The 20880-nt window shown below is 36.0% G+C and overlaps 1 protein-coding gene across 1 annotated transcript in view; it reads left to right on the plus strand.

The window, feature by feature from the left end:
• The window catches only part of RASSF9 (Ras association domain family member 9), a 33474-nt gene extending 13155 nt beyond the window's left edge, over window positions 1-20319 (plus strand). The window contains exon 2 of the mRNA XM_081956813.1: window positions 15261-20319. Coding sequence (XP_081812939.1) covers window positions 15261-16521 — 1261 coding nt within the window. The 3' untranslated portion in view covers window positions 16522-20319. The remainder of the gene's footprint in view (window positions 1-15260) is intronic.
• Window positions 20320-20880: the final 561 nt, after the last annotated feature.

The raw sequence follows: 20880 nt of genomic DNA on the forward strand, positions 1-20880 counted from the left end.
TTAGGTTAAAGGGTGGAGGACTCATCCAGAGTGTTATAATTAGGTTCAGGAACTATTTTTAGATTGAGGAAAATTTAAAAGTTGATAAACTTTGTAAATGACGTTTTCCTTTCAAGAACAGTACTGAGACATTTTTGTTGCTGTGATTTTGTAACCATACCTGTATAATCCACAATTTTATGAACAATGTATAATTTCCTTAAAGCTTTTCACATATTCACTGTAATAGCTGCAACCTATTGATAGCTGTCAATGCTATTAGCTTTTTATTATTTCTACAACTTATTTCTACAATTTGCACATAGTCCAACTCCCAGAGACTCCAAATAGTTTGCAATTTAAAAAGTAAGAAAAAAATATGAAACATACAAGCTGTAAAATCAAAGGTAGGTCAAACACTCATATAATAAGCAAGATACCCATCTGACACAGGTTCAACCCCCATCCTGTCTCAAAGCCTGGGAATGTATCCAGGCTTTTAATATCTTCCTAAACATTATTGAGAGGGATCCAGTGGCTCAGTGGCTAAGACGCTGAGCTTGTCGATCAGAAAGATCGGCAGTTCGAATCCCTAGCGCCACACAACTGAGTGAGCTCCTGTTACTTGTCCCAGCTTCTGAATGACTAGCACGCATGTGCGAAGGGAATCTTTACCTTTACCTAAACATTATTAAGGTATGAGCCATAGATCTCTTTATGTTATGTTGTTTTCAAGTGTTTTTCTGACTTGCACAAAGCTTAGAAGACAAAACAGACAAATTAAACTTCAAAGTATTAATGCAGAAGAGTTGCCATATTAAATGAGGGAATTGATCAATACATGACTGAATGTCCGATATTAAGAGATCTGGGAAACATGACAAAAGGTAATACATAAATCTAATTAACAAATTCATCAAAAATGTCTGATAGAAAAATATCACTTTCTCTGTATAAGAAAGATAGGAGCATCTTTTTCCGCACAGATGGATATAAGGCGTAAGATATTATTCAGAAAGATCTTCAGTGTGAGATTGTGTCTATGTGTCTATGAGATTGTGTCTATTGTGACAGTTTTGCACTAATGGAATTTGTTGGCATAACTTGATATGCTAATATCATTCATAATTAGTGGAATATTAGAGCTGTGTTTCACCCCTTGCTATCTTTGTTCCATTTTGCTGATGTTGCCAAAGCCAAGATCTTTTCCAGTTATGTCAACCCTATGCAGTTATTCCGTGATTGTTCAAGTGAGATAAATTCAGATTTGCTTACCACAAATCAGACTAGAGTTATTTGTTGCTTTACTGGTATTTGTGTCTGCTTAATGAGATGCCAACTATATTAAGTTGAACAGCAATCCCTTAAATGCCTGTGAGCACTAAGAAGTTATTCTTTTCCCCCATAGTTATAGAGAAGGCAAGTGGAATATATGTTAAAAAGTACTTGACTGCTGTCTGATTCACACTTACTTGCACTGTCAGATGTTTCTTGTATACTTTAAAATTCATAGACAGGCTTTAAAGTTGTATATAAGAAAGAAGTTGTCAGCCTTGAACATTTTCCCACAAATCAACATGGTAGAAAGTTTTTTAAGAAGACAATTCATATAGCATTTCAAACAAGCGACATAACTCTGAAAATAAATGCACTGTTAATTGTTATGTATCATTATGTTTCTTGATGGTAAGCCACATCTCTTTTTCTCCTATGCTTATGATAATTACACATTAGGAATTTTCTACAAGGATGGGAAACAGTTTCCTGGTCAATCTTTTTTTTTTTTTTTAGGAATCACTATAAGGCTGTTGGAAGGTAATACAATTCCTCTTTGAAATCATTACTGAAATGTTAAAAATGCATCTTCCAAGTCAGTGGGATTTAATTCCAAGAAAACCTGGATGGAATACAGTAGCTACTCTGAGGTTACCTTGTTGAAAAAACTAAAAGTAGATTACAGGATAGTTGCCAAAAAAAAAAAAAAACCGCAAGAAAGAATGTAAGACTTGGGGGGAGGGGTGGAACCAAGTCAAAGTAATAAGATGCCTTGAAAAAATATCATCTACAAAGAATTGTATGTTATAGTGCCTAAAATAATTGAGTTTTCAGTAATCAGGCAAGATTTTGGAGACAGTCTCATCTCAGCAGATCCCAGTCTGGTAGTCTTAACATAATAACTGGTTAGGCCTAATTGCCTAGTGCTGTAATAGTTCAAGAGATGTAAAATAGCCATCTCCTGATGTTTAATGATTCACTGGGTGTGAAAAGAAGCTACACATGATTGCAGGTAATGATTTCAGCAGGACTGATAGTTTAGGACCCACTCTAAAAACCTGTAATGTAAATAAGTCTTCATTACAATTGTTAGAAAGTATGTGTCAATGAATATCCAAACATTTATTTGTTAGATTTTTATACCACCTTTCTTACTTTATAAGTAACTCAGGGTGGCAAACATATCTAATACTCTTTTCTCCTCCTATTTTCCTCACAACAATCCTGTGAGGTGAGTTGGACTGAGAGAAAGTGACTAGTCCAAGGTCACCCAGCTGGCTTTTGTGCCTGAGGCAGTACTAGAACAGTCTTCTGGCTTCTAGGACAGGACCTTAATTACTACACCAAACTGGCTCTCCACATTTTAAGAATACTAGCTCAAAAGGAGTTTCATAAGACAGGATTTTTGGGGTGTGTGAGTGGGGTAGAACAGTTTCTGATTCACTAATTGGTAAATCAATAAAAAGGAGCTATATCTCTAGCTCTACATTGCCATTTGATGGGTAGAATTGGGAACTGCATAAAAGGAGGTACTTATTTTCAGAAGATTGCAAACAGTCCTCAAACCAACATTTCCTATGTTTCCAGCTGCAGTATTTTTGTTAGACTACCTTCAGTTGTTCTCTTCTATGATTATGTTAATATGCTGGTTTTTATTTCATTACTTATGCACAGTATATATGTTAATCAACTCTTCCACAGAAAGTTTGTGTCATGTCTAACAATCATTTTTGTGATTAGAATCTTGAATCAAGAGTTTCTGGTGGTTAGGAATTTACGGTTTACTCCTGTTAGGGGAATTAAAACCAAAGAGCAATCATATTAAGTACTTAACAAGGTCTGCATACCTAACCATTCTGCACTGTAGGTATGTAACTAAAGAACATAATGGCATAAAAATGTAAGAGTGTAGGTGTAAGAGCTCCAGTAGCAAGAATAGACTCCTTGTGCTTTATTACAGCATAAACTAAATCTGCAACTAAATCTGATTTATGAGATGCATGGAATATTATAGATATAACAGATATATCCATTTGTAGGAAAAGTGGGAATAAAATGAAATGTAGGAGGTAGGTCACAATGAATGTATCGACAATTATATTCACAAAATAGCTGTGAGGTTTGATACCGACAGTTTTGTATTGATGAATTGATGAATACATATAGCAGTGAGTGCGGTGAGGTTTATGGCTGGTGAGGCACTGATGTCATCACAATCAGATTTACAAACATTAAAATCCTACAAATTATCTTATCTTAAGTGACTTAAGAAGTTTTTCACTTATGACCATTGCAGCATCCCCATGGTCATATGATCAAAATTCAGATGCTTGGCAACTGGTTCATATTTATGATGGTTGCAGTGTACTGGAGTCACATGATCACTTTGTGCAACCATCTGACATTTTGCAACCTTCTGACAGTAGACAAGCAAAGTCAATGGAGGAAGCCAGATTTACTTAACAACCGTGTTAGTAATTTAACACCTGCAGTGATTCACTTAACAACTGCAACACGAAAAGTCATAGAGTGGGGCAAAATTCACTTAACTGTCTTACTGTGCAAAATAAAATTTTAGGCTCAATTGTGGTCATAGGTTCAGGACTACCTGTCTCTTATTGAAACACGACAAATGATCATCATGAAGGGAGGACTGTAACATCTTTCATCATTTTGCAATTGCATAGGAAATGGCGAGAATTAATATTCTACTTCAGTTCTACTTGGAAATGAACAGCTATCAGTAATAAAGTTTAGCAGGGAATGGCATACACTATTGAAAACATATCGTCCCCTACAACCCTGGGTAGAAGTTTTGGAATGTATTTAAGGCAAGTTAAATATTAATAATTAATTTAATACTGTGGCCTGCACTGGATGTTTGCATAAGCCGTTGAATAAGGAACATTTCTAATACAGACGTATTTATGTTGACCTGCAAAAGTTGCTTCAAGTGAAGTTTTCTGCATATTTAATTTGGAATGAAGGAAGAGGAGGAGAGATGAAAGGCAAGGGGGGAGGAGGAATTCCTACTCTTTCCCCCAGTGTATCCCTCAGCAGCAGTATGCTTAAAGCCCTCAATGGCAGGTAGGGATGGGTAGAAATTAGAAAACAATGAAGAATAAACATGTTCCTCCTGGAGCTTGGCGGGGAGGGAGCAGGCATCCCTGTCTGTTACCAAAGGAACCTCAGGTGGTTAGAAGGGAATAAGCGTGGCCTTAGTTCAGGAGAAATGACTGGATTCTATTATTAGCCCACCTCGGATAATAAAAAGCGCTATTGCCATCCACGCTCCAGCAGGCAGGGGGGGCAACTTCCAACAAAACGCAGCAACCGGAGGAAAGCAGCAAGGGGAGAGGAAGCTCATCATCAAGTACTTTTATACACTTATTATCCCTTTTTAGGTTTTTACTACAGGGTTTATTTCTTCCCATTTTATCCCTTTCTAATCAGCACATTTTTTTACATTTTTGCCAAAAAGTCCATATGGACTTTCTACTCTTTTATGGAAGTATTTATTGTTTTATCCCTGACATTAGAGACACTTGTATGCACATCCGTTAATTATGTTGTGCCTGACAGTCACTACAAGATCAGCTGCAAGTATAAGCTTTTATTGTTAAATGTGTAAACTAAAGAAAAATGGATTTGAATGAATAGATATGTAGAATAAAAGTTATCATAAAATATTGTAAAAAAACAAAAATTAATTGAAATTATTTTTGCATGCACATTTTACAGGGGATCTTTTCAGGATATGGAGTCTGATAGCATTTTTCAGACTAACCAAATTTACTAGGGCTTTTGCTTGAATGAGCATGATTTATCTTTAAGGTGCTATCAGAGTCTTTTCCTCAGAGCAACTTCTTAACTAATAAGCTCAATTAGTACTATCTTTCTATCACACTTGATAGAATGCATGTAGATCCTCTGTAGATGCCATACATAAAATAAATAAAATTCTTTGATAAATGAAGTAAGAATATTACACCAATACACCAGTCTCAAATGGAACATGTTTGCAGTATATGGAGATTCATTTTGCACTTTAGTTTATTTCACTCAACATTTTTTTTTATTTAAATAATGTCTTTTATTGTTTTATTTTAAACTTTCTGGAGAATTTTAGCTTTAAGAGGTTTCTTTTAAAAAAATTCCTGCACAATCGAAAGGCATCAGAGTGGGTTGTTGGAGGAAACAAACAGAGGTAGGAAGGTAGTGAAAGTCACTTTGAAAATGCCTGAGAAGAAAACAATTATAACCATGGAGCCTTTGGTATTCTCTGAGCTAGGTAACATCCTAGTCTAGTAATGGAACATCTGCAAATAAACAATCAAGCTCAAAGAGCACCAAGGACATCATAGTTCAACCCTGAGCAACATATGTTCCTTTTTATTGACAGTTATAATTACCATCCAAAAAAGTCTGCAAAGCTAGCATTTGTGTTGTAATGCACACTGCCTAATTTGCTCTTTCTTTCCCCAGATGGCCATTTTCTGGGTGCAATTCGAAATGCTGGTTGTTATACATAAGGTCCTATGGTGCTTGGTATTTATAAGACTACCTGTTCTGTGTAAATCTGCTTATCTATTAAGAACTAACAGAACAAGCAAATCCAAGGTGTCTCCCCCTTGAGATTTTTAACAAAGAGGGATCCAGTATGATTCCTTTATGTTATGGCCCTCTTCCTCTGGAGTAGTTTACTTCATGCTAGACTTTGTAGCTATATAAATTGAAAGTGATTTCTCCCATGCAATTTATGCAGTATTGTCACTGCTTAGTTACCCTAAATATCATTTAAACTTGAGATTTCTTAACATTATCTTGCTTGTTCACAGGGATCCATAATGCATTTCACTCTAGATAATGGGTTCCCTTTCTCTTGCTTGCAACTCCCCTATCAATTTCTAAAGTGCACTTTAGAATCCTATTCCATGATATCAGGTTGATTGAATATTTGGACCAACTCCACAGATACATGCTTTGTGTGTGTATTCTTCTAAATGAACCTGGTTCGAGATAAGACATACTGAAATGGTAAAATACAAGCATGTGAAATTCTTAAATTGACTATCCAGATGATGAAACTAAAATGAAACATATCTCATTAAATGTCAGTGTTTTGTTCAAACTTGCTGTTTCCACAAGGGCTATTTATTCAGGCTGTAGTCCAAGCTCATTGTAAAGCGACTATAACTGCATCTTGTGAGCTCAGGTGACAGAAACCTGATTCTGTTGTGCACTGTACTTCTTATTTGTTCATTACTTGGTTGTCATAGAGTTCCAATAGATAATGATAAATAAGGCCACTTTATACCACATGTTTTTTCAATTGCTTGTTTGTGCTGTCAGTCATTTGGTTATTTTGAGAATGTGTTGACAATAGAGGGTTCACTAGCAACAGTGAACAGAAGAGACCTATGAAGTAAATCAAGAGTACTAAGAAATAACAGAGAAACAGAGTAAAGCAACTTAATTTAAAGAAAAGCTAATTTGTAAAATAATAATAATAATGAAGTTAGAGTGTACTGATTAAAAGCGTCAGAGCTAAATCGCTAAGAATGCTTTTAGTTCTTGGTTTTCAGAAAACTTATTCCCATGAGTGTGGCATCATGAATAAATGTATAATAAAGGTGGATTGGCTTGATATTTATCTTTTTTTTTGTAATTGTTGTCCCCCCCCCTTCAGATTTGGTTCAATTACACCATGTTATTCCTGTGGATAGGCTGATACTTAGATAGAGCCAGTTTGATATAGTCATTAAGGCACAGGCTAGAAAGCAGGAAACCCTGAGTTCTAGTCCCCCCCTTAGCCATGAAAGCCAGCTGGGTAATTTTGAGCCAGTCACATTCTCTCAGTCCAACTCATCTCACAGGATTGCTGTTGTGGGGAAAATAGAAGAAGGAAGGAGTACTAAGTAAGTTCCCTGCCTGGAGTTATTTACAAAAATAACAAAGGCAGAATACAAACAAACAAAGAAACAAACCATTTTATTTGCAAGTACAGGATTGCAGACACAATTGTAAAATTCCTATCTGATATCTTGCCTATAGTGGTGGGGTTGCTGGCAGTCAATGGGAAGAATTCTGGACTGGATGGAGAAATGATTATAGTGAGGATATCAGTTTCCTGTGTTTTAGTTTAATCAGGTGTTCTTCCTTCTTAAATTGGTCTCTGAGTTGAACATTCATCATGGCTTAGTCAAACGTAGAAAACTACAGGTTATGTGCCTTGTGTTGGATCCAAATAGCCATAGAAGATGTACTGATTCATTTAGCTAACATTTCCACATAAGAATCTTGAGGTGTGTGTGTGTGTGTGTGTGTGTGTGTGTGTGTGTGTGAGAGAGAGAGAGAGAGAGAGAGAGAGAGAGAGAGAGAGAGAGAGAGAGAGAGAGAGATGTCATATCCTTTTAAGCAATATCTCAATAGAATATAACGATTGAAGGCTATAAGCCAAAAAGAAGATGTATAAACAATAAATATATATGTTTACGTACAGTTTCATTAGATCTAGCAGTTGTTCTATTTTACTTCTACCGTGAAAGAGTTTTTGAAAAATTACAAAAGGAATGACCAGCATACCTAGGATTCAGTGTTCCATGAGCACAGAGCATGGAAAGCTTTGAATTTCAAATGAAATGCAGTTGTAACTTGAATACTCCTACCATGAAAGCTTTAACAAATACTTATTTGTTTACTGCTTAAAATATGCTAAAAATGGGAAAACTCTAAATGAAAACCTGGCATGAATACTCTTTTGATTTTTGCAAAAATTATAGAAATCTGTTCTTGGAAATTTGGTTTTAAATTGTAGCAAGTGTAATGCCTGATTAAGGATTACAGTAGAAAAGCATTGAAGTGGGACTCTGTATGGATACTTAGCAAAGATGCCTCCTTCTTTTCTCTCTCTCTCTCTCTCTCTCTCTCTCTCTCTCTCTCTCTCTCTCTCTCTCTCTCTCTCTCTTTCTTTCTCTCTCTCCCTCCCTCTCTCTTTCTCTGCCAAAATGAAAGATTTAACAGATTAACAGATGTGGAAGGGACCTGGTTGGTCATCTAGTGCAACCCCCTGCCCAAGCAGAAGATCCTACACTAGGGTTGCCAAATTCAAGGCCCAGGGGCCAGATCCATCCTACAGGGTGCTTAGATCTGACCCACAGGGCTGCTCTGGAAACAGCAAAGGACCGACCCATGGTGCCTCTGCCAGCAAAAATGGAGCTCGGGATGGCCGTGGCTGTTTTTGCTGGCAGAGGGTTGCAGGAGGCAAGAGCCCATTTTCACTGGCAGAGCACTTAGGCCACCACAGACATCCCTGACACGAATGATGTCAAGCTGGCCATGCCCATCCTGGCTATACTACCCTGGCTCCCCGAGGTCAAATTCAACCCTGATGTGGCCCTCAATGAAATTGAGTTTGACACCCCTGCTCTACAACATTTCTGACAGATGGCAGTCTGGTCTCTTCTTGAAAGCTTCCAGTGATGAAGCCTCCACAACTTCTGAAGGCAATTTCTGTTCCACTGGATTACTCTTATTGTCAGAAAATTTTCTCCTTATTTTCAGGTTGAATCTCTCTTTGTTCAGTTTCCATCCATTATTCCTTGTCTGGCCTTCAGGTGCTTTGGAAAATAGGTTGACCCCTCCTCTCTGTGGCAGCCCCTCAAATATTGGAACTCTGCTAACATGTCTCCCTGGTCCTTCTGTTCATTAGACTAGCCATGCCCAGTTCCTACAACCATTCATCATATGTTTTAGCCTTCAGTCCCCTAATCATCTTTGTTGCTCTTCTCTGCAAATTGCAAATTTCCAAATTGAATTCCACACTTGACATAAAAATAAAGCAAGCATATTTTCCTCCTTCTAGGTAAGAGGAAACAAAGGGAGAAGGAAAGATTGGAAAGAGAAAATACCAGAAAATTTAACCATAGTGGGAAGAGGGATCAGAAAACCCTAAACATGGGCATATAGAGCATTCTAGAGTGAATTTGGTTCATGACCAGTAAGTCCCAGACCTGAAGCTGATCAATTGAGTTCTTCTTCCCATTTGGCCTCTTTTCTGGACAGAAATCCTGGAGGGAGAAAAATATTTTCTTTGGTGATATGCAGCAGCTTTCTAGCTATAAGACTATTATATAGACATTTACATTCCAGGAATAATATAAGTTGACTGTACTTGATTTCAGAACACACTTTATTTATTTATTTGCATCATGATGGCAAAATAAATTGATAGCATAAATAAATAAATTTTACAATATTGTTTGCCTGCCTTACATGTAGAAAGATCTCAGTGGGATACAATAAGTCCTAAAACAAAAATATGATATCTGGTACATAGGGCCGGAATAAATTAGTTAAACTAAAGTAATACAATTAATAAAACTAAGCCCAAAAGGACCTTGGAACAACTTTTGTCTCTGAAAAACCAACAGGGCTGGGACAATATTCTACACGTTGAAGGCATTAATGAGAAGGCTTGTTTCTATGGTTAGGAGAGAGGCAGAGAGCTGTAATAAGCCCTTTCTCGATAAAAGAATCAGTAGAACAGTGTCAGATGGTAATGGAAACCGTTTATTTCTTCATAAGAACATATGCCATGAAGTATTTCCTTGACAATAAATATTAATTTTATCAACTTCTGAGTGGTAGAGCAAAAATGTTTATGATGTGAAATTGTTACTGACAAGCAGACATCAGAGTGATGAGTATTACCAGGATTATCTATAATTAAAGAATTACGATATAATTTGCCAGAGAGGACCATATACGAGTAGATCTTATTGATTTAACCTTATGAAATATGAGTTGACAAAGAACAGATACTTAGATTTTGCAGTTTCATGATACGGCTTGATACATTTGGTATTAACTGCCTAGAGATGAAGGAAATAGTAAATTTAGCTAAAAGTACTTACTGATTAGTACAATTGTCTATAACTCAGTGGGTGAATAAAATAATTTCTAAATCCCCTTTTACTTTCTCTGAATTATGACTCAGTGCAGGACTCTCAGTTCTAATACATATTTGGGTCATATTAGGATAGACAGGGGAGATCACTTGGCAATCTGTATAATACAGACTCCCATCATGAAGTTTTTGTACGTTTGCTTCTAAGGCAGGTTAGTTATTCAACGGAGGCACCTACATTTTGTAAACTGTGAGTTCAAGTGTTGTCCTGCTTTTCAGCACGTCTCACCTGTTTCTGCTGCTCTTCCCAGTATGAACAGTCTAGTGAACAGAACAGATGGATTTCTTCTAAGCTGCACATTATTCAGGATTGCAGAGTTTCTCAGCTATAAAGGTGAAGGGGTTTTCAATAGTTATGAATATCTGCAGTTACATCACCTTCATGCCAAATAGCTGTGCTATTGACTATCGTTGGTTAAGCATAGCAATTCCACTGCATTAATGCCCTGCTCACCCACTAAACTAGAGCAGAGAAATTGTGCTACGAAGTTTACAAGATAAAATGAGGACAATTATCATGATTCACCATTTAGAATTATTGTTTGAATTCAAGCCAAATTTATAAATCCCTATATTCTCTACCAATTACATTTGAAATTAATAAACAGAATAGCAGGCGTGGAAGAGACCTTGGAGGTCTTCTACGGTAGTCCAACCACTTCAAACAACTAATTGTCCAATCTCTTCATAAAAACCTCCTGTGTTGGAGCACCAACAGCTTCTGGAAGCAAATTGTTCCACTGATTAATTGTTCTCACTGTCAGATAATTCCTCCTTCGTTCTGGGTTACTTCTCTCCTTGATTAGTAATTATTGTTATGAATCTTAAAACATTGGTACAGGTATTATCAATGTTATAAAGCATGTATAACTATCAAGAAATGATAAAAGCCAAGTTTACCTCTTATTCTCTTCCTTCTATTTCCTCAGAACTTGTTAATGGTTATTGCTTTTGCCTTCTATTCAAATTAGACTTCTATTCAAATTAGTCAATTCTATCTTCTTAGGTGAGAAATAATACACATATACACAGGCTGTATATGAAACATTATTTCCGGTCCATATCATTTCCCCAGTCTTCATCTCTCAGCCCATTATGGATTAGTTTTTTTTTCAAAAAGAAAAAAAAATCCTGCCTAGGTAGTCATTAAGGTGAAAATCTAATTATTCCACATTAGAATTCTTAAACACCAATCTAGATATCCATAAGGTTGCTTTCTCTCCTCCAGATAGTTAACTATTTCTTCCATTATGCTGGTGTAATTTTTTACTTTGACAAGTTCAGAGATTAAAACAACCAATCTCCTTCTTACAATGTCAGACTTTATTAACTAAATATCCTTCTCCCTAGTGTCTGCCAGATTGCATAATTCAATGTATAATTGAAAACCATAATCATTTTAATATTGCCTCACTATTACCTCTCTCTCAGACAGAGACAGCCTCAGATAGTAATAAGCTTAGAACTATCCAGAACATCTGCGAAGTGTCACAAAGAGCATACATTTGTATAACTTATATTTTAAAATTCTGTTTCAATGGAAGCATCAGCAACGTATTATTCAGCTTTATGAAATGGACAATGTTGTTACTTCATAAAATTCTAGAGAGCCTGAGGGATATTGAAGAGAGTTGAAAAAAAGTAGTTGAAAATGAACAAGTTAAAATATTGTGGAGTTTCCAAACACAGACTGATAAAGTCAAATAACAGAATAACAGAGTTGGAAGAGAACTTGGAGGTTTTCTAGTCCAACCCCTTGCTCAAGCAGGAAGCCTTATACCATTTCAGACAAATGGTTGTCCAACATCTTCTTAAAAACCTCCAGTGTTTGAGCATCCACAACTTCTGGAGGGAAGTAGTCCTACTGGTTTATTGTTCTAACTGTCAGGAAATTTCTTTTTAGTTCTAGGTTGGGATCTCTCCTTGATTAGTTTCCATCCTTTCCTTCTTGTCCTGCCTTCATGTGCCTTGGAGAATAGGTTGATTCCCTCTTCTTTGTGGCAGCCCATTAGATATTGGGACACTGCTATCAAGTCTTGGCTTACACACCTGATACAATTGTGTTTAAAAACAAGAAAGTATGGATAACTGATATGTCAATACCAGGAGAGAATAGAATAGAAGACAGAATATTGGGGAAGATTTATAAATCAAAGTTGAGAGATAATGGCATAAACTTGCTATAGTGGTGCTAATGGGTATCAGCATGCTGGGTTCTATACCAAAATCTCTCGGACAGCACTTAGAAAATATGCCTTTGACAAACTTTCCACCTGTCAATTGCAAAAGTTCACACTGCTTGGATCCACACATATACTAATACGATACATTACAACATCCTAGGTTATTGGGAAGAATCTAATGTGCATGAATGCAACGTCAGCTAAAGAACTGACAGTTGTAACTTCACATTGTTGTGAACAGAAAATAATAATAATAATAATTTCTCTGCCACCTGCCCTCTAACAACCTCTGGATGGCTCACAATAATCAAACAAAATACTGCAATAAAATTGATAAAAGATGGCAAGTGCAGCAGTTCAAATGAAATGAAGTGAGGAGTCTCACTCTCCCACATCAATGAAAATCAGGCTCTTCATAGCTCTTCTGAATACCAACAAAGTGGGGGACATCTGGATCACTGGGAGAACCTCATTCCAGAGGGCAGGCACTGCTACAGGAGAAACACACTTCCAAAGTCTCATAGATGACATTGCTTAATCAAAGAACCTGGAACATGCCAACCTTGTAAGATTGTTTTTTTCAGGAAAATGCAATGGGAGAAGGCAGCCCCTCAAGATGACTTATATTATAATCTTTAAATGTTGCTTTCCATGCTAGTGGAGAAAGGACAAAAAGAAAAGAAAACCATATTCTGCATTGCAAGCTTCACACAACCTTCCTTTCACACATATGCTTTGACTGAAAAGAGATCCCATGCCAGTGATTTTAATTAAGATCCAAACATTCATTGTAGGCTGGGAAGTCTCTGACCAAATTCGCAGTCTGGAACATTCCTGTTGAACGTTAGATGTGTTTGATCATGCTATTTTTCAAGAAACTGTATTCCATTCCAATCCCCTTCAGTGTTCTATTTTTTTCCTCCAGCAGCCAGCATGCCAGTATATACACTGAACATGTTCAGTTCTCACTGAGTTGTCTTTTTTATAGATCTGTGAGTGCTCACTTCTCACATAAACGTTATTTATTCACTAAAAAGTGCTGTGATGTAGGGTATCTTTGGCAAATGCAATTACTGGATAAAACCTAGAAAGACGTGCCTGTGCAAGAGCCAATTTTGACATGGTGTATGGCTGCAAATACTGCAACTAATTCAAGCAGACTGCTTGATCCCATATTCTCATTTAATTAATATATCACGCAGAGGGGGAAGTAGGTAGCTGAAATAAGCCTTCCTAGTGATCTAAGGTGGTTTTCACCTTAATGAGTTTGCTTTTTACTACGTGATTACTCATTTCCTACAAATACATTTCCTTGCTTTTCCTGACTTCCCTGTTTTGCTTTTCATCTCTAAGTAGACATCTGTCAAACAATCATGTCTAACTTCTGTCTATACATTCCTGTCTTATGAATGCCCTTCATTTTCTGTACATTTCAGCAAATATATTTTCTAAATAGTTCAGAGTTTCTATGAAGGAGCCCACATAGTATGTAAATAGAAAAAAAGAAGAAGCCTATTTCAAAGCAAGCAAATAAAAACATACCGTATGCATAGACGAAAACACACAATTTAGGGAAATCACAGTGCAAAACATGACAAATGAAATGTAACTCAAAAGTAAAGATTCATTGCATTTTTTCCTTCTGATAAATTTATGTAAAGTATTTACACTTCGCCCAGTGGGAAACTGCACAGAGTTATTTCCTTGCTTGCTTGCTTCATTGATTTACTGATTCACCAATTCATTTGTTGATTGATTGATTTCATTTCATTTATACCTTGTATTTTTTCAATCAGCTCAAGGCAGTTTACATGTTGGTGCTCTTCCAGCATCTCATTTTCTTCCACAAAATATGGTGAAGTGGGTTGAGGGGGAGGGAGGGAAAAGTCACCTGGTGAATTCTGCAGAGACTTAAACCTGGGTTTATTCAGGCCAACTCCAATAATTATAATCAATTCCTAAAGCTGCCTCTGTGTTATATTCTGTGTAATTGGTACAGGGTACTATTCAGTCTTTGTAAGCTTTAGTGAAATGAAATTAAACTTGCAATACTGTCCTGTACAAGTATATGCAAAAACATATCTCACTAAGTTCCATGAGAATTACTGTAATGCATATAAGGCATATGATTAAAGATTGAGCATGCATAGCTTTTGTCACAGTTTATATCTATATTAAAAACGTAGGATAAATTAATTTGCTCCTGTGATTTTTGACCACATTTTCTAAATAATCTTCTAAGTTATTTTAAGATTCCAAAGCCTATCCATAGTTTTGAAGGTTTGCAGGAGGCATATTTTACATTATTATTATTATTATTATTATTATTATTATTATTATTATTATTATTATTATTATTATTAGTATCTGTCACATGTTAGCCAGAGATCACCAAGGTGGTTGGCTGCCTCTGTGAAAGGAATTTTTTGGGGTGGCATTATCTTTACCCGCAGGACGCCTGAATGCCGGTAGGTAATCGGGGGAGGCGCCTTCCTTGTCCCTACGCGGTTTCTTTGCTCACGGGAATCAAGCCACTGACCTCAGCGGTGCACAAGCCCAGAGTTTTACAATGTGAGCCACTACCGCCCCCTGGCATATTTTATAATTGAACAGAACAGAACAAAAAAAAGTTTTTTTTAAAGGAAGAACAAAGGCAAAGGAGCAAACCCACAAACATGTCTTGCATTTGTGAAACACTTCTCAAAGATGTCTGTGTGTATGAGTGAGTATATGTGTGTGTGTGCAAATATTTACATGATAGCTTCAATGCATGATGATCATATTTTATTACAATCTAGAGTTTACCCAAAGCTACAATTTGGCTTATAAAATATTTTTTGTTTCTTTAAATTCAGATCGTCTGTGAAAGAAATGGAATCCAGTGAAAAAGAAATCATAGTCTGGGTTTGCCAGGAAGAGAAGATTGTCAGTGGACTGACTAAACACACAACTTGCATGGAAGTAATTGAAGCTTTGCTGGAAGAACATCAAACAACATTGGCAGAGAAGAGATTTCTCTTTGGGGAATGTAAAGATTATTGCATTATAGAAAAATGGAGAGGTTCTGAGCGGGTTCTTCCACCTCTCACAAAAATGCTCAGACTCTGGAAAGCATGGGGAGAAGAGCAGCCTAATTTGCACTTTGTCTTGGTCAAGGCAGATGCTTTCCTTCCCTTGCCTTTGTGGAGGACATCTGAAGCCAAGATAGTTCCAAACCTAGAAATGCACTTGGATCTGAGTCCAGCAAATTATATGAAGATGTTGTCAGTGGACAAACAAAAGAAAATTCTTAGAAAAACCTTTAAGAAACTGGCCAAACTTAAACAGGAAGGAGTTCTGCAGGAGAGGGACAATATAGAGACACTAATCCATCTCATCCTTTCTCAAGACCATACTATTCACCAACAGATTAATAGAATGAAGGAACTAGATATGGAAATTGAAGAGTGTGAAGCCAAATTCCAGCTTGAAAGTGATGGGGAAAATTATGTCCAAGAGTCTTATTTAATGTCTTCTTGTAGCAGTTCTGAACAGCTAGTGGAAATGCCTCACCACCATCAGCAGGAAAGTTCAAATAAATATGATGGGATTTTACAAGTGGAAGAAGGACTAAGGCACCACAAGTTAATGATTGAAAAGCTCTCTGCTGAAATTGAACAAGAGGTTAAGGAAAGTGAAAAAAATGGAGACATACGCACAGAAGAAGCACCTAAAGGTGAAGGGGAAAACACTGATCTAGAAAGTGTTAAGAATGAGCTGGAGAGAAGTATGAAAGATGCTCTGAGGATTCATTCTCAGTTGAATTGCATAGAGCAGGAACTAAAATATCGGGACCTGATGCTTCAACGGAAGGAAAAAGAATATGAACTACTTGTAGAAGAGCTTAGTGGTTTGCATGCTAAAGATAAAAATGTATTCAGGTATCCAACCAGTGAAGAGGAAATGAAGGACAATAAAACTGGAACCTGTACAAAAAACTTTCCAGGAACAGACTTTCTTCAAAAAATGACAAATTTAGACCTAAATGATACAGACTCTGACACTGGAATCAGTTCTACTCACAGCCAAGACTCAGAGACAGCTGTAGGAGATACATTGCTTTGTCCACATAATTGAAAACACTTATTTTAACTGAGGCAAATGTAATATTTTCACCCTTTAAAAATTAAATAGGAATTGTGGCACCTTTCAAAATTGAATCAAGTTCTAATGGGATACATTTCCCTGAATATTTTTCATAGAAATAAATCAGGCAAATCATAGAGCCAAATCTTATAAATAGAAAGGAATATACAGTAAAATTATATTCCCTTTTTTCAAATAATATAGCAAATTCAACTGTTAATCATGTAGATACAGATTAACCAGACTTGGGAGAGATGGACATAAGTCCGTATAACAAGTTATCCTTTGTATGTATTATCAGTCCATAGAATTCTATAGAGAATATTGTCTTTTGTTTTTATATACTGATTCACTGCCAATTCAATGCAATAATAATGTCGTTATTTTGCGATCCAAAGTCTAATCTTTGAATGTCTGTGATATTTGTGGAAAATGTACAGCATTAGTACAGCAGAAGTCTTGTGCTGCCTTTATTAAATCATAGAACAAAGTTTAACAATTTGCTATTCCAGTCCAAGTTCTACAGTTGCATATAAGCAATGTTTTATCAAATTTTCAATAGATCATTTATCATGTTGCATATCTCTAAATAAGGTGCAGATTTTAAAGATCAGTTGTTTTCCTAAATATAAATGCAAGAGAATGAAGTAAATAAATTTTACAGTGCCATAATATAAATAAGAATCTGATAACTGTTTAAGCAGCATATGCTAGTTAAACAAGAACAAGTGAGGAACAAGTGCTTGATGTATTATAGATAAGGCCTACGAATATGCCCAGATTACAGCATATGAATGCTATTTATCTTGGACTAATATAGCGATCCAGTGAGAAAGGCCATCAATAAAAGGCCACTTTCTAGAATGGACAATGAAAGCATTATTTCTATGTTTTTTGTTTCTTTTACATTCTGACTTGATGTTTTACTTTTTGCAAACATCATCTACCCTATTGTTATTTTTAATGACTGGGAAAATTATCTTCTTTGGATTCCCACCCCCCATTAACCTCTGGACATTACGAAGATATTTCCCCTAAAATAAATATATACAGTATCCGTATATATACACGAGGCTGAATCATTTGGTATTATGCTGAATGCCTTCATGGGAATATTTTTGAATTCTGTTACCTGGATCTTGTTCCTACTGGAAACATAGATATTAGCCGTTATCATAGTTTTATAATAATTTATTAATATGATAAATATATACAGATAGTCCCTGATTTACAGCCATTCATTAAGTGATCAAAGTTAAAATGGCACAGAAAAAAGTGACTTATGTCTGGTCCTCACACTTATGAACCCTCAGCACCCCCATAGTCACATCGTCAAAATTAAGATGTTGGCAACCAACATGCATTCTGGGACCATTTGATCAATATTTGTGACCATCCCAGCTGGCTTCTAACAAGCAAACCAATAGGGGGAAACAGATTCACTTAATGACTGCATGATTCAATTAGCAATTGCAGTGATTTGCTTAACAATCATTGCAGAAAAATAGTAAACTTGGGCATGATTCACTTAAGAACTGCCTTGCTTAGCAATAAAAATCCTGGTCCCAATTGTGATCATAAGTCGAGGATACCATATGTATACATACGCACAAACTGTAATTTTCAAATGTTGAAAATATACTATATCATGTGATATAAAAAAGATAATTGTAATTATTCATATCCTTGACAATGTTACAAAACAGTTTGCTTAATTCTTTTAAATGCCATTATGTTGCGAATCAGAATTAAATTTATGTTGAATGGGCTTCAGTATTCCCTTCAGACTCAATTAAGTTTTACTTTTTACCTTCCATTCATCACTTCAATGTGTATATTCAAGTGTCCGTGGACAAAAAATCTCTGTTTATTGTATATTCAAGGCTTACTAATTTATGGGATGCAAGCAGTTAGGATTTCTTCCTGTACACACCCCTTCTAAAGCGGTAGGATTGACTGAAATGTAGGTGTACCGCCATGGCAGAGGTGGGTTGCTCCTGGTTCATCCTGGATCGGGTGAACCGGTAGTAGCAGCAGTGGGAGACTCTGCCCACCCGCCCAGACTCTTCAGTGCATGTGCAGAAGCATTGTGCACATGCACAAGCGAACCGATAGTAAAAAATTTGGAAACCCACCACTGCTCCACAGCTCCTATTCGTGTATTAATTTATTTTTCTTGGATAGTCCCATAGTTGAGTTAAATCTAACGTGCAATATTTATCAAATTTCCTTTTCTTATGATTTTTTTTTACAAAATAAGTAGTTGCATTACATTCTATAGCCCATATGGCTATTCATATGTTCTTTTTTTATTAAATTATAAATGTTGTGTGAAAAGTAATCCATAGAATCTATAGAAGACCAAGACCTACCTACCTTACAGTACTTATTTGAAAATCAGTAACAATTATATTTGCTTTGAAATTTTCCTGGAAATAGCAATAGTGGAGTTATGATGGCTGTGTTTGTGTCTCTGTGTGTGTTGTCCTTTGCCCACTATTGCATCTAGGTTTTTTTCAAAATGGGAGTGGGAGAAGCATAAGATCTAACAGATATCAAAAATCTAAAGGTTGAGGAAGATATTGTGTAGGAAATGTGTGGTTCAAGTTTCTTTCCTTACTTCTGCATAAAGTGGCTTCAGTTATAACCACAGTCCATTAAGATAAGCAAAGACCTAGCCCAATCCTTTATATATTTATTTTAAATTAAGTACTGTGAAATATGTTCAAGGTTTACTCCTGATGTAACTGTATTTTCATGTCAGTGGACCTTGTAGCCATTGACGTCCCTGTAGATTCATTTTGCACTACATTATGGTTTGTTTTAAAGAAGCCCTGACCCAGCATCCCTTTCACAACATTATAGTTTCAAAATGGTTGTACTTTGGTTTTGATATTTTAAAGGGAGAAATTGTGCCTTACAAGACTTAAGACACCCATTCCACTTGTAGCCTGTCAGGAATGTGCTGAAAATTTTATTCTACCCACTCATTTGATATTACATTATTGGCATCTATATGTAACTGTTTTTTTAAAAATTCTTGGTCAGAAGAAAATTACACAACAATGTTCCAAACAAAGCATGACAAGAGGATATACATCAGAATTAGACCTAATTAGGGTGGAAATCCAAACTGTATTGCACCCTTCTAAAACATGTGAAACATCAACTGACATTTTAGATATACTACTATATTATTCTATTCCATTTTCTTGAATACATTTTAATATTCTACATTATAATGGATGAATGGAAATTCAAAACTGTTTAGGATTGGGTGTACAATTTATTTAAAAGTTTGCGAACCAAATTCATTTTGGTTTGCAAAAAATAATTTGGAAGATCTTCTTGCTCTGAGGGGTAGAGTTAGAAAAAATGATTTAGTGTAGTATTTCACTAAATCTCAGCTTCAACCATCTAATTCTAATTGTTGTTCTGTCCCACTGAACTCAATAGGGCTTTACCCATTAATAAATTTCCTATTAGTTTTAGTGGTAATCACCAAGTAATTTTCATTGGGTTAAGGCCAATGGCTGAATCCTGGTCATAAATCATTTATTTGGAATTGTATTGTAGTATTTATGAAAACATTCCTTATTGAGTATCATATTTTGCCAGATTAAAAAATAATGTTCAAATTAAAATATTTATAACTGACAAATTAACTAACAACTACTGCTACTTCTACCAAGAATACTGTTGCAGAATTTAATTAATATTAATTTGTATGGAAATGACCCTGGGCAAAACTTAGAATTGTTCTCTGCGTGTTCCAAATAAAAAAACTCTATCAAATTAAGGTTCTTTCTGTGTTATATTATTCTGACAAGTGAATTACACAAACCCATGCAACTGTGTGACTACACCTCTTCCCCATCTAACTATGCCTTCATTCAGATATTCCACTCCACTTCCACTCCTCCCAGATTTTCTTGTCCCCATCAAAAATGAAATATTTGGGGCAACAAATATGTTCCATTCAACTGTCCTTGCTTTATTTGTTTGCTTCTTTAATTTGTTCCTTTCCTCAATTTACTTATGAAGGAATAGCAGAAGCCAGAATGCTTCACAGTTTCCTTTGGTTTTATCATCTTGACCTAGAAATGCACTTGCTGAAATCTGTCAGGTCATTCTGTTATTCCGTCAAGAATACTTTTTCTATCTGGTAATCTCCAGTACCTAAACTCATTGCAATATATGGAAATAGAGGGTTGGGGGCTGGGGGTGTTGTGTGGTTATGGTCTAATATAAGAATTCAAACAATTGGGATTTGTTTAACAAATCACAATTTAACAAGGAAATTTATTTTAAGTGATAAATTGGATACAATTGTGACAGCTGCAATTATTT

Source organism: Natrix helvetica, assembly GCF_964273705.1.
Source record: "Natrix helvetica genome assembly, chromosome: 6".
Taxonomy (NCBI): domain Eukaryota; kingdom Metazoa; phylum Chordata; class Lepidosauria; order Squamata; family Natricidae; genus Natrix; species Natrix helvetica.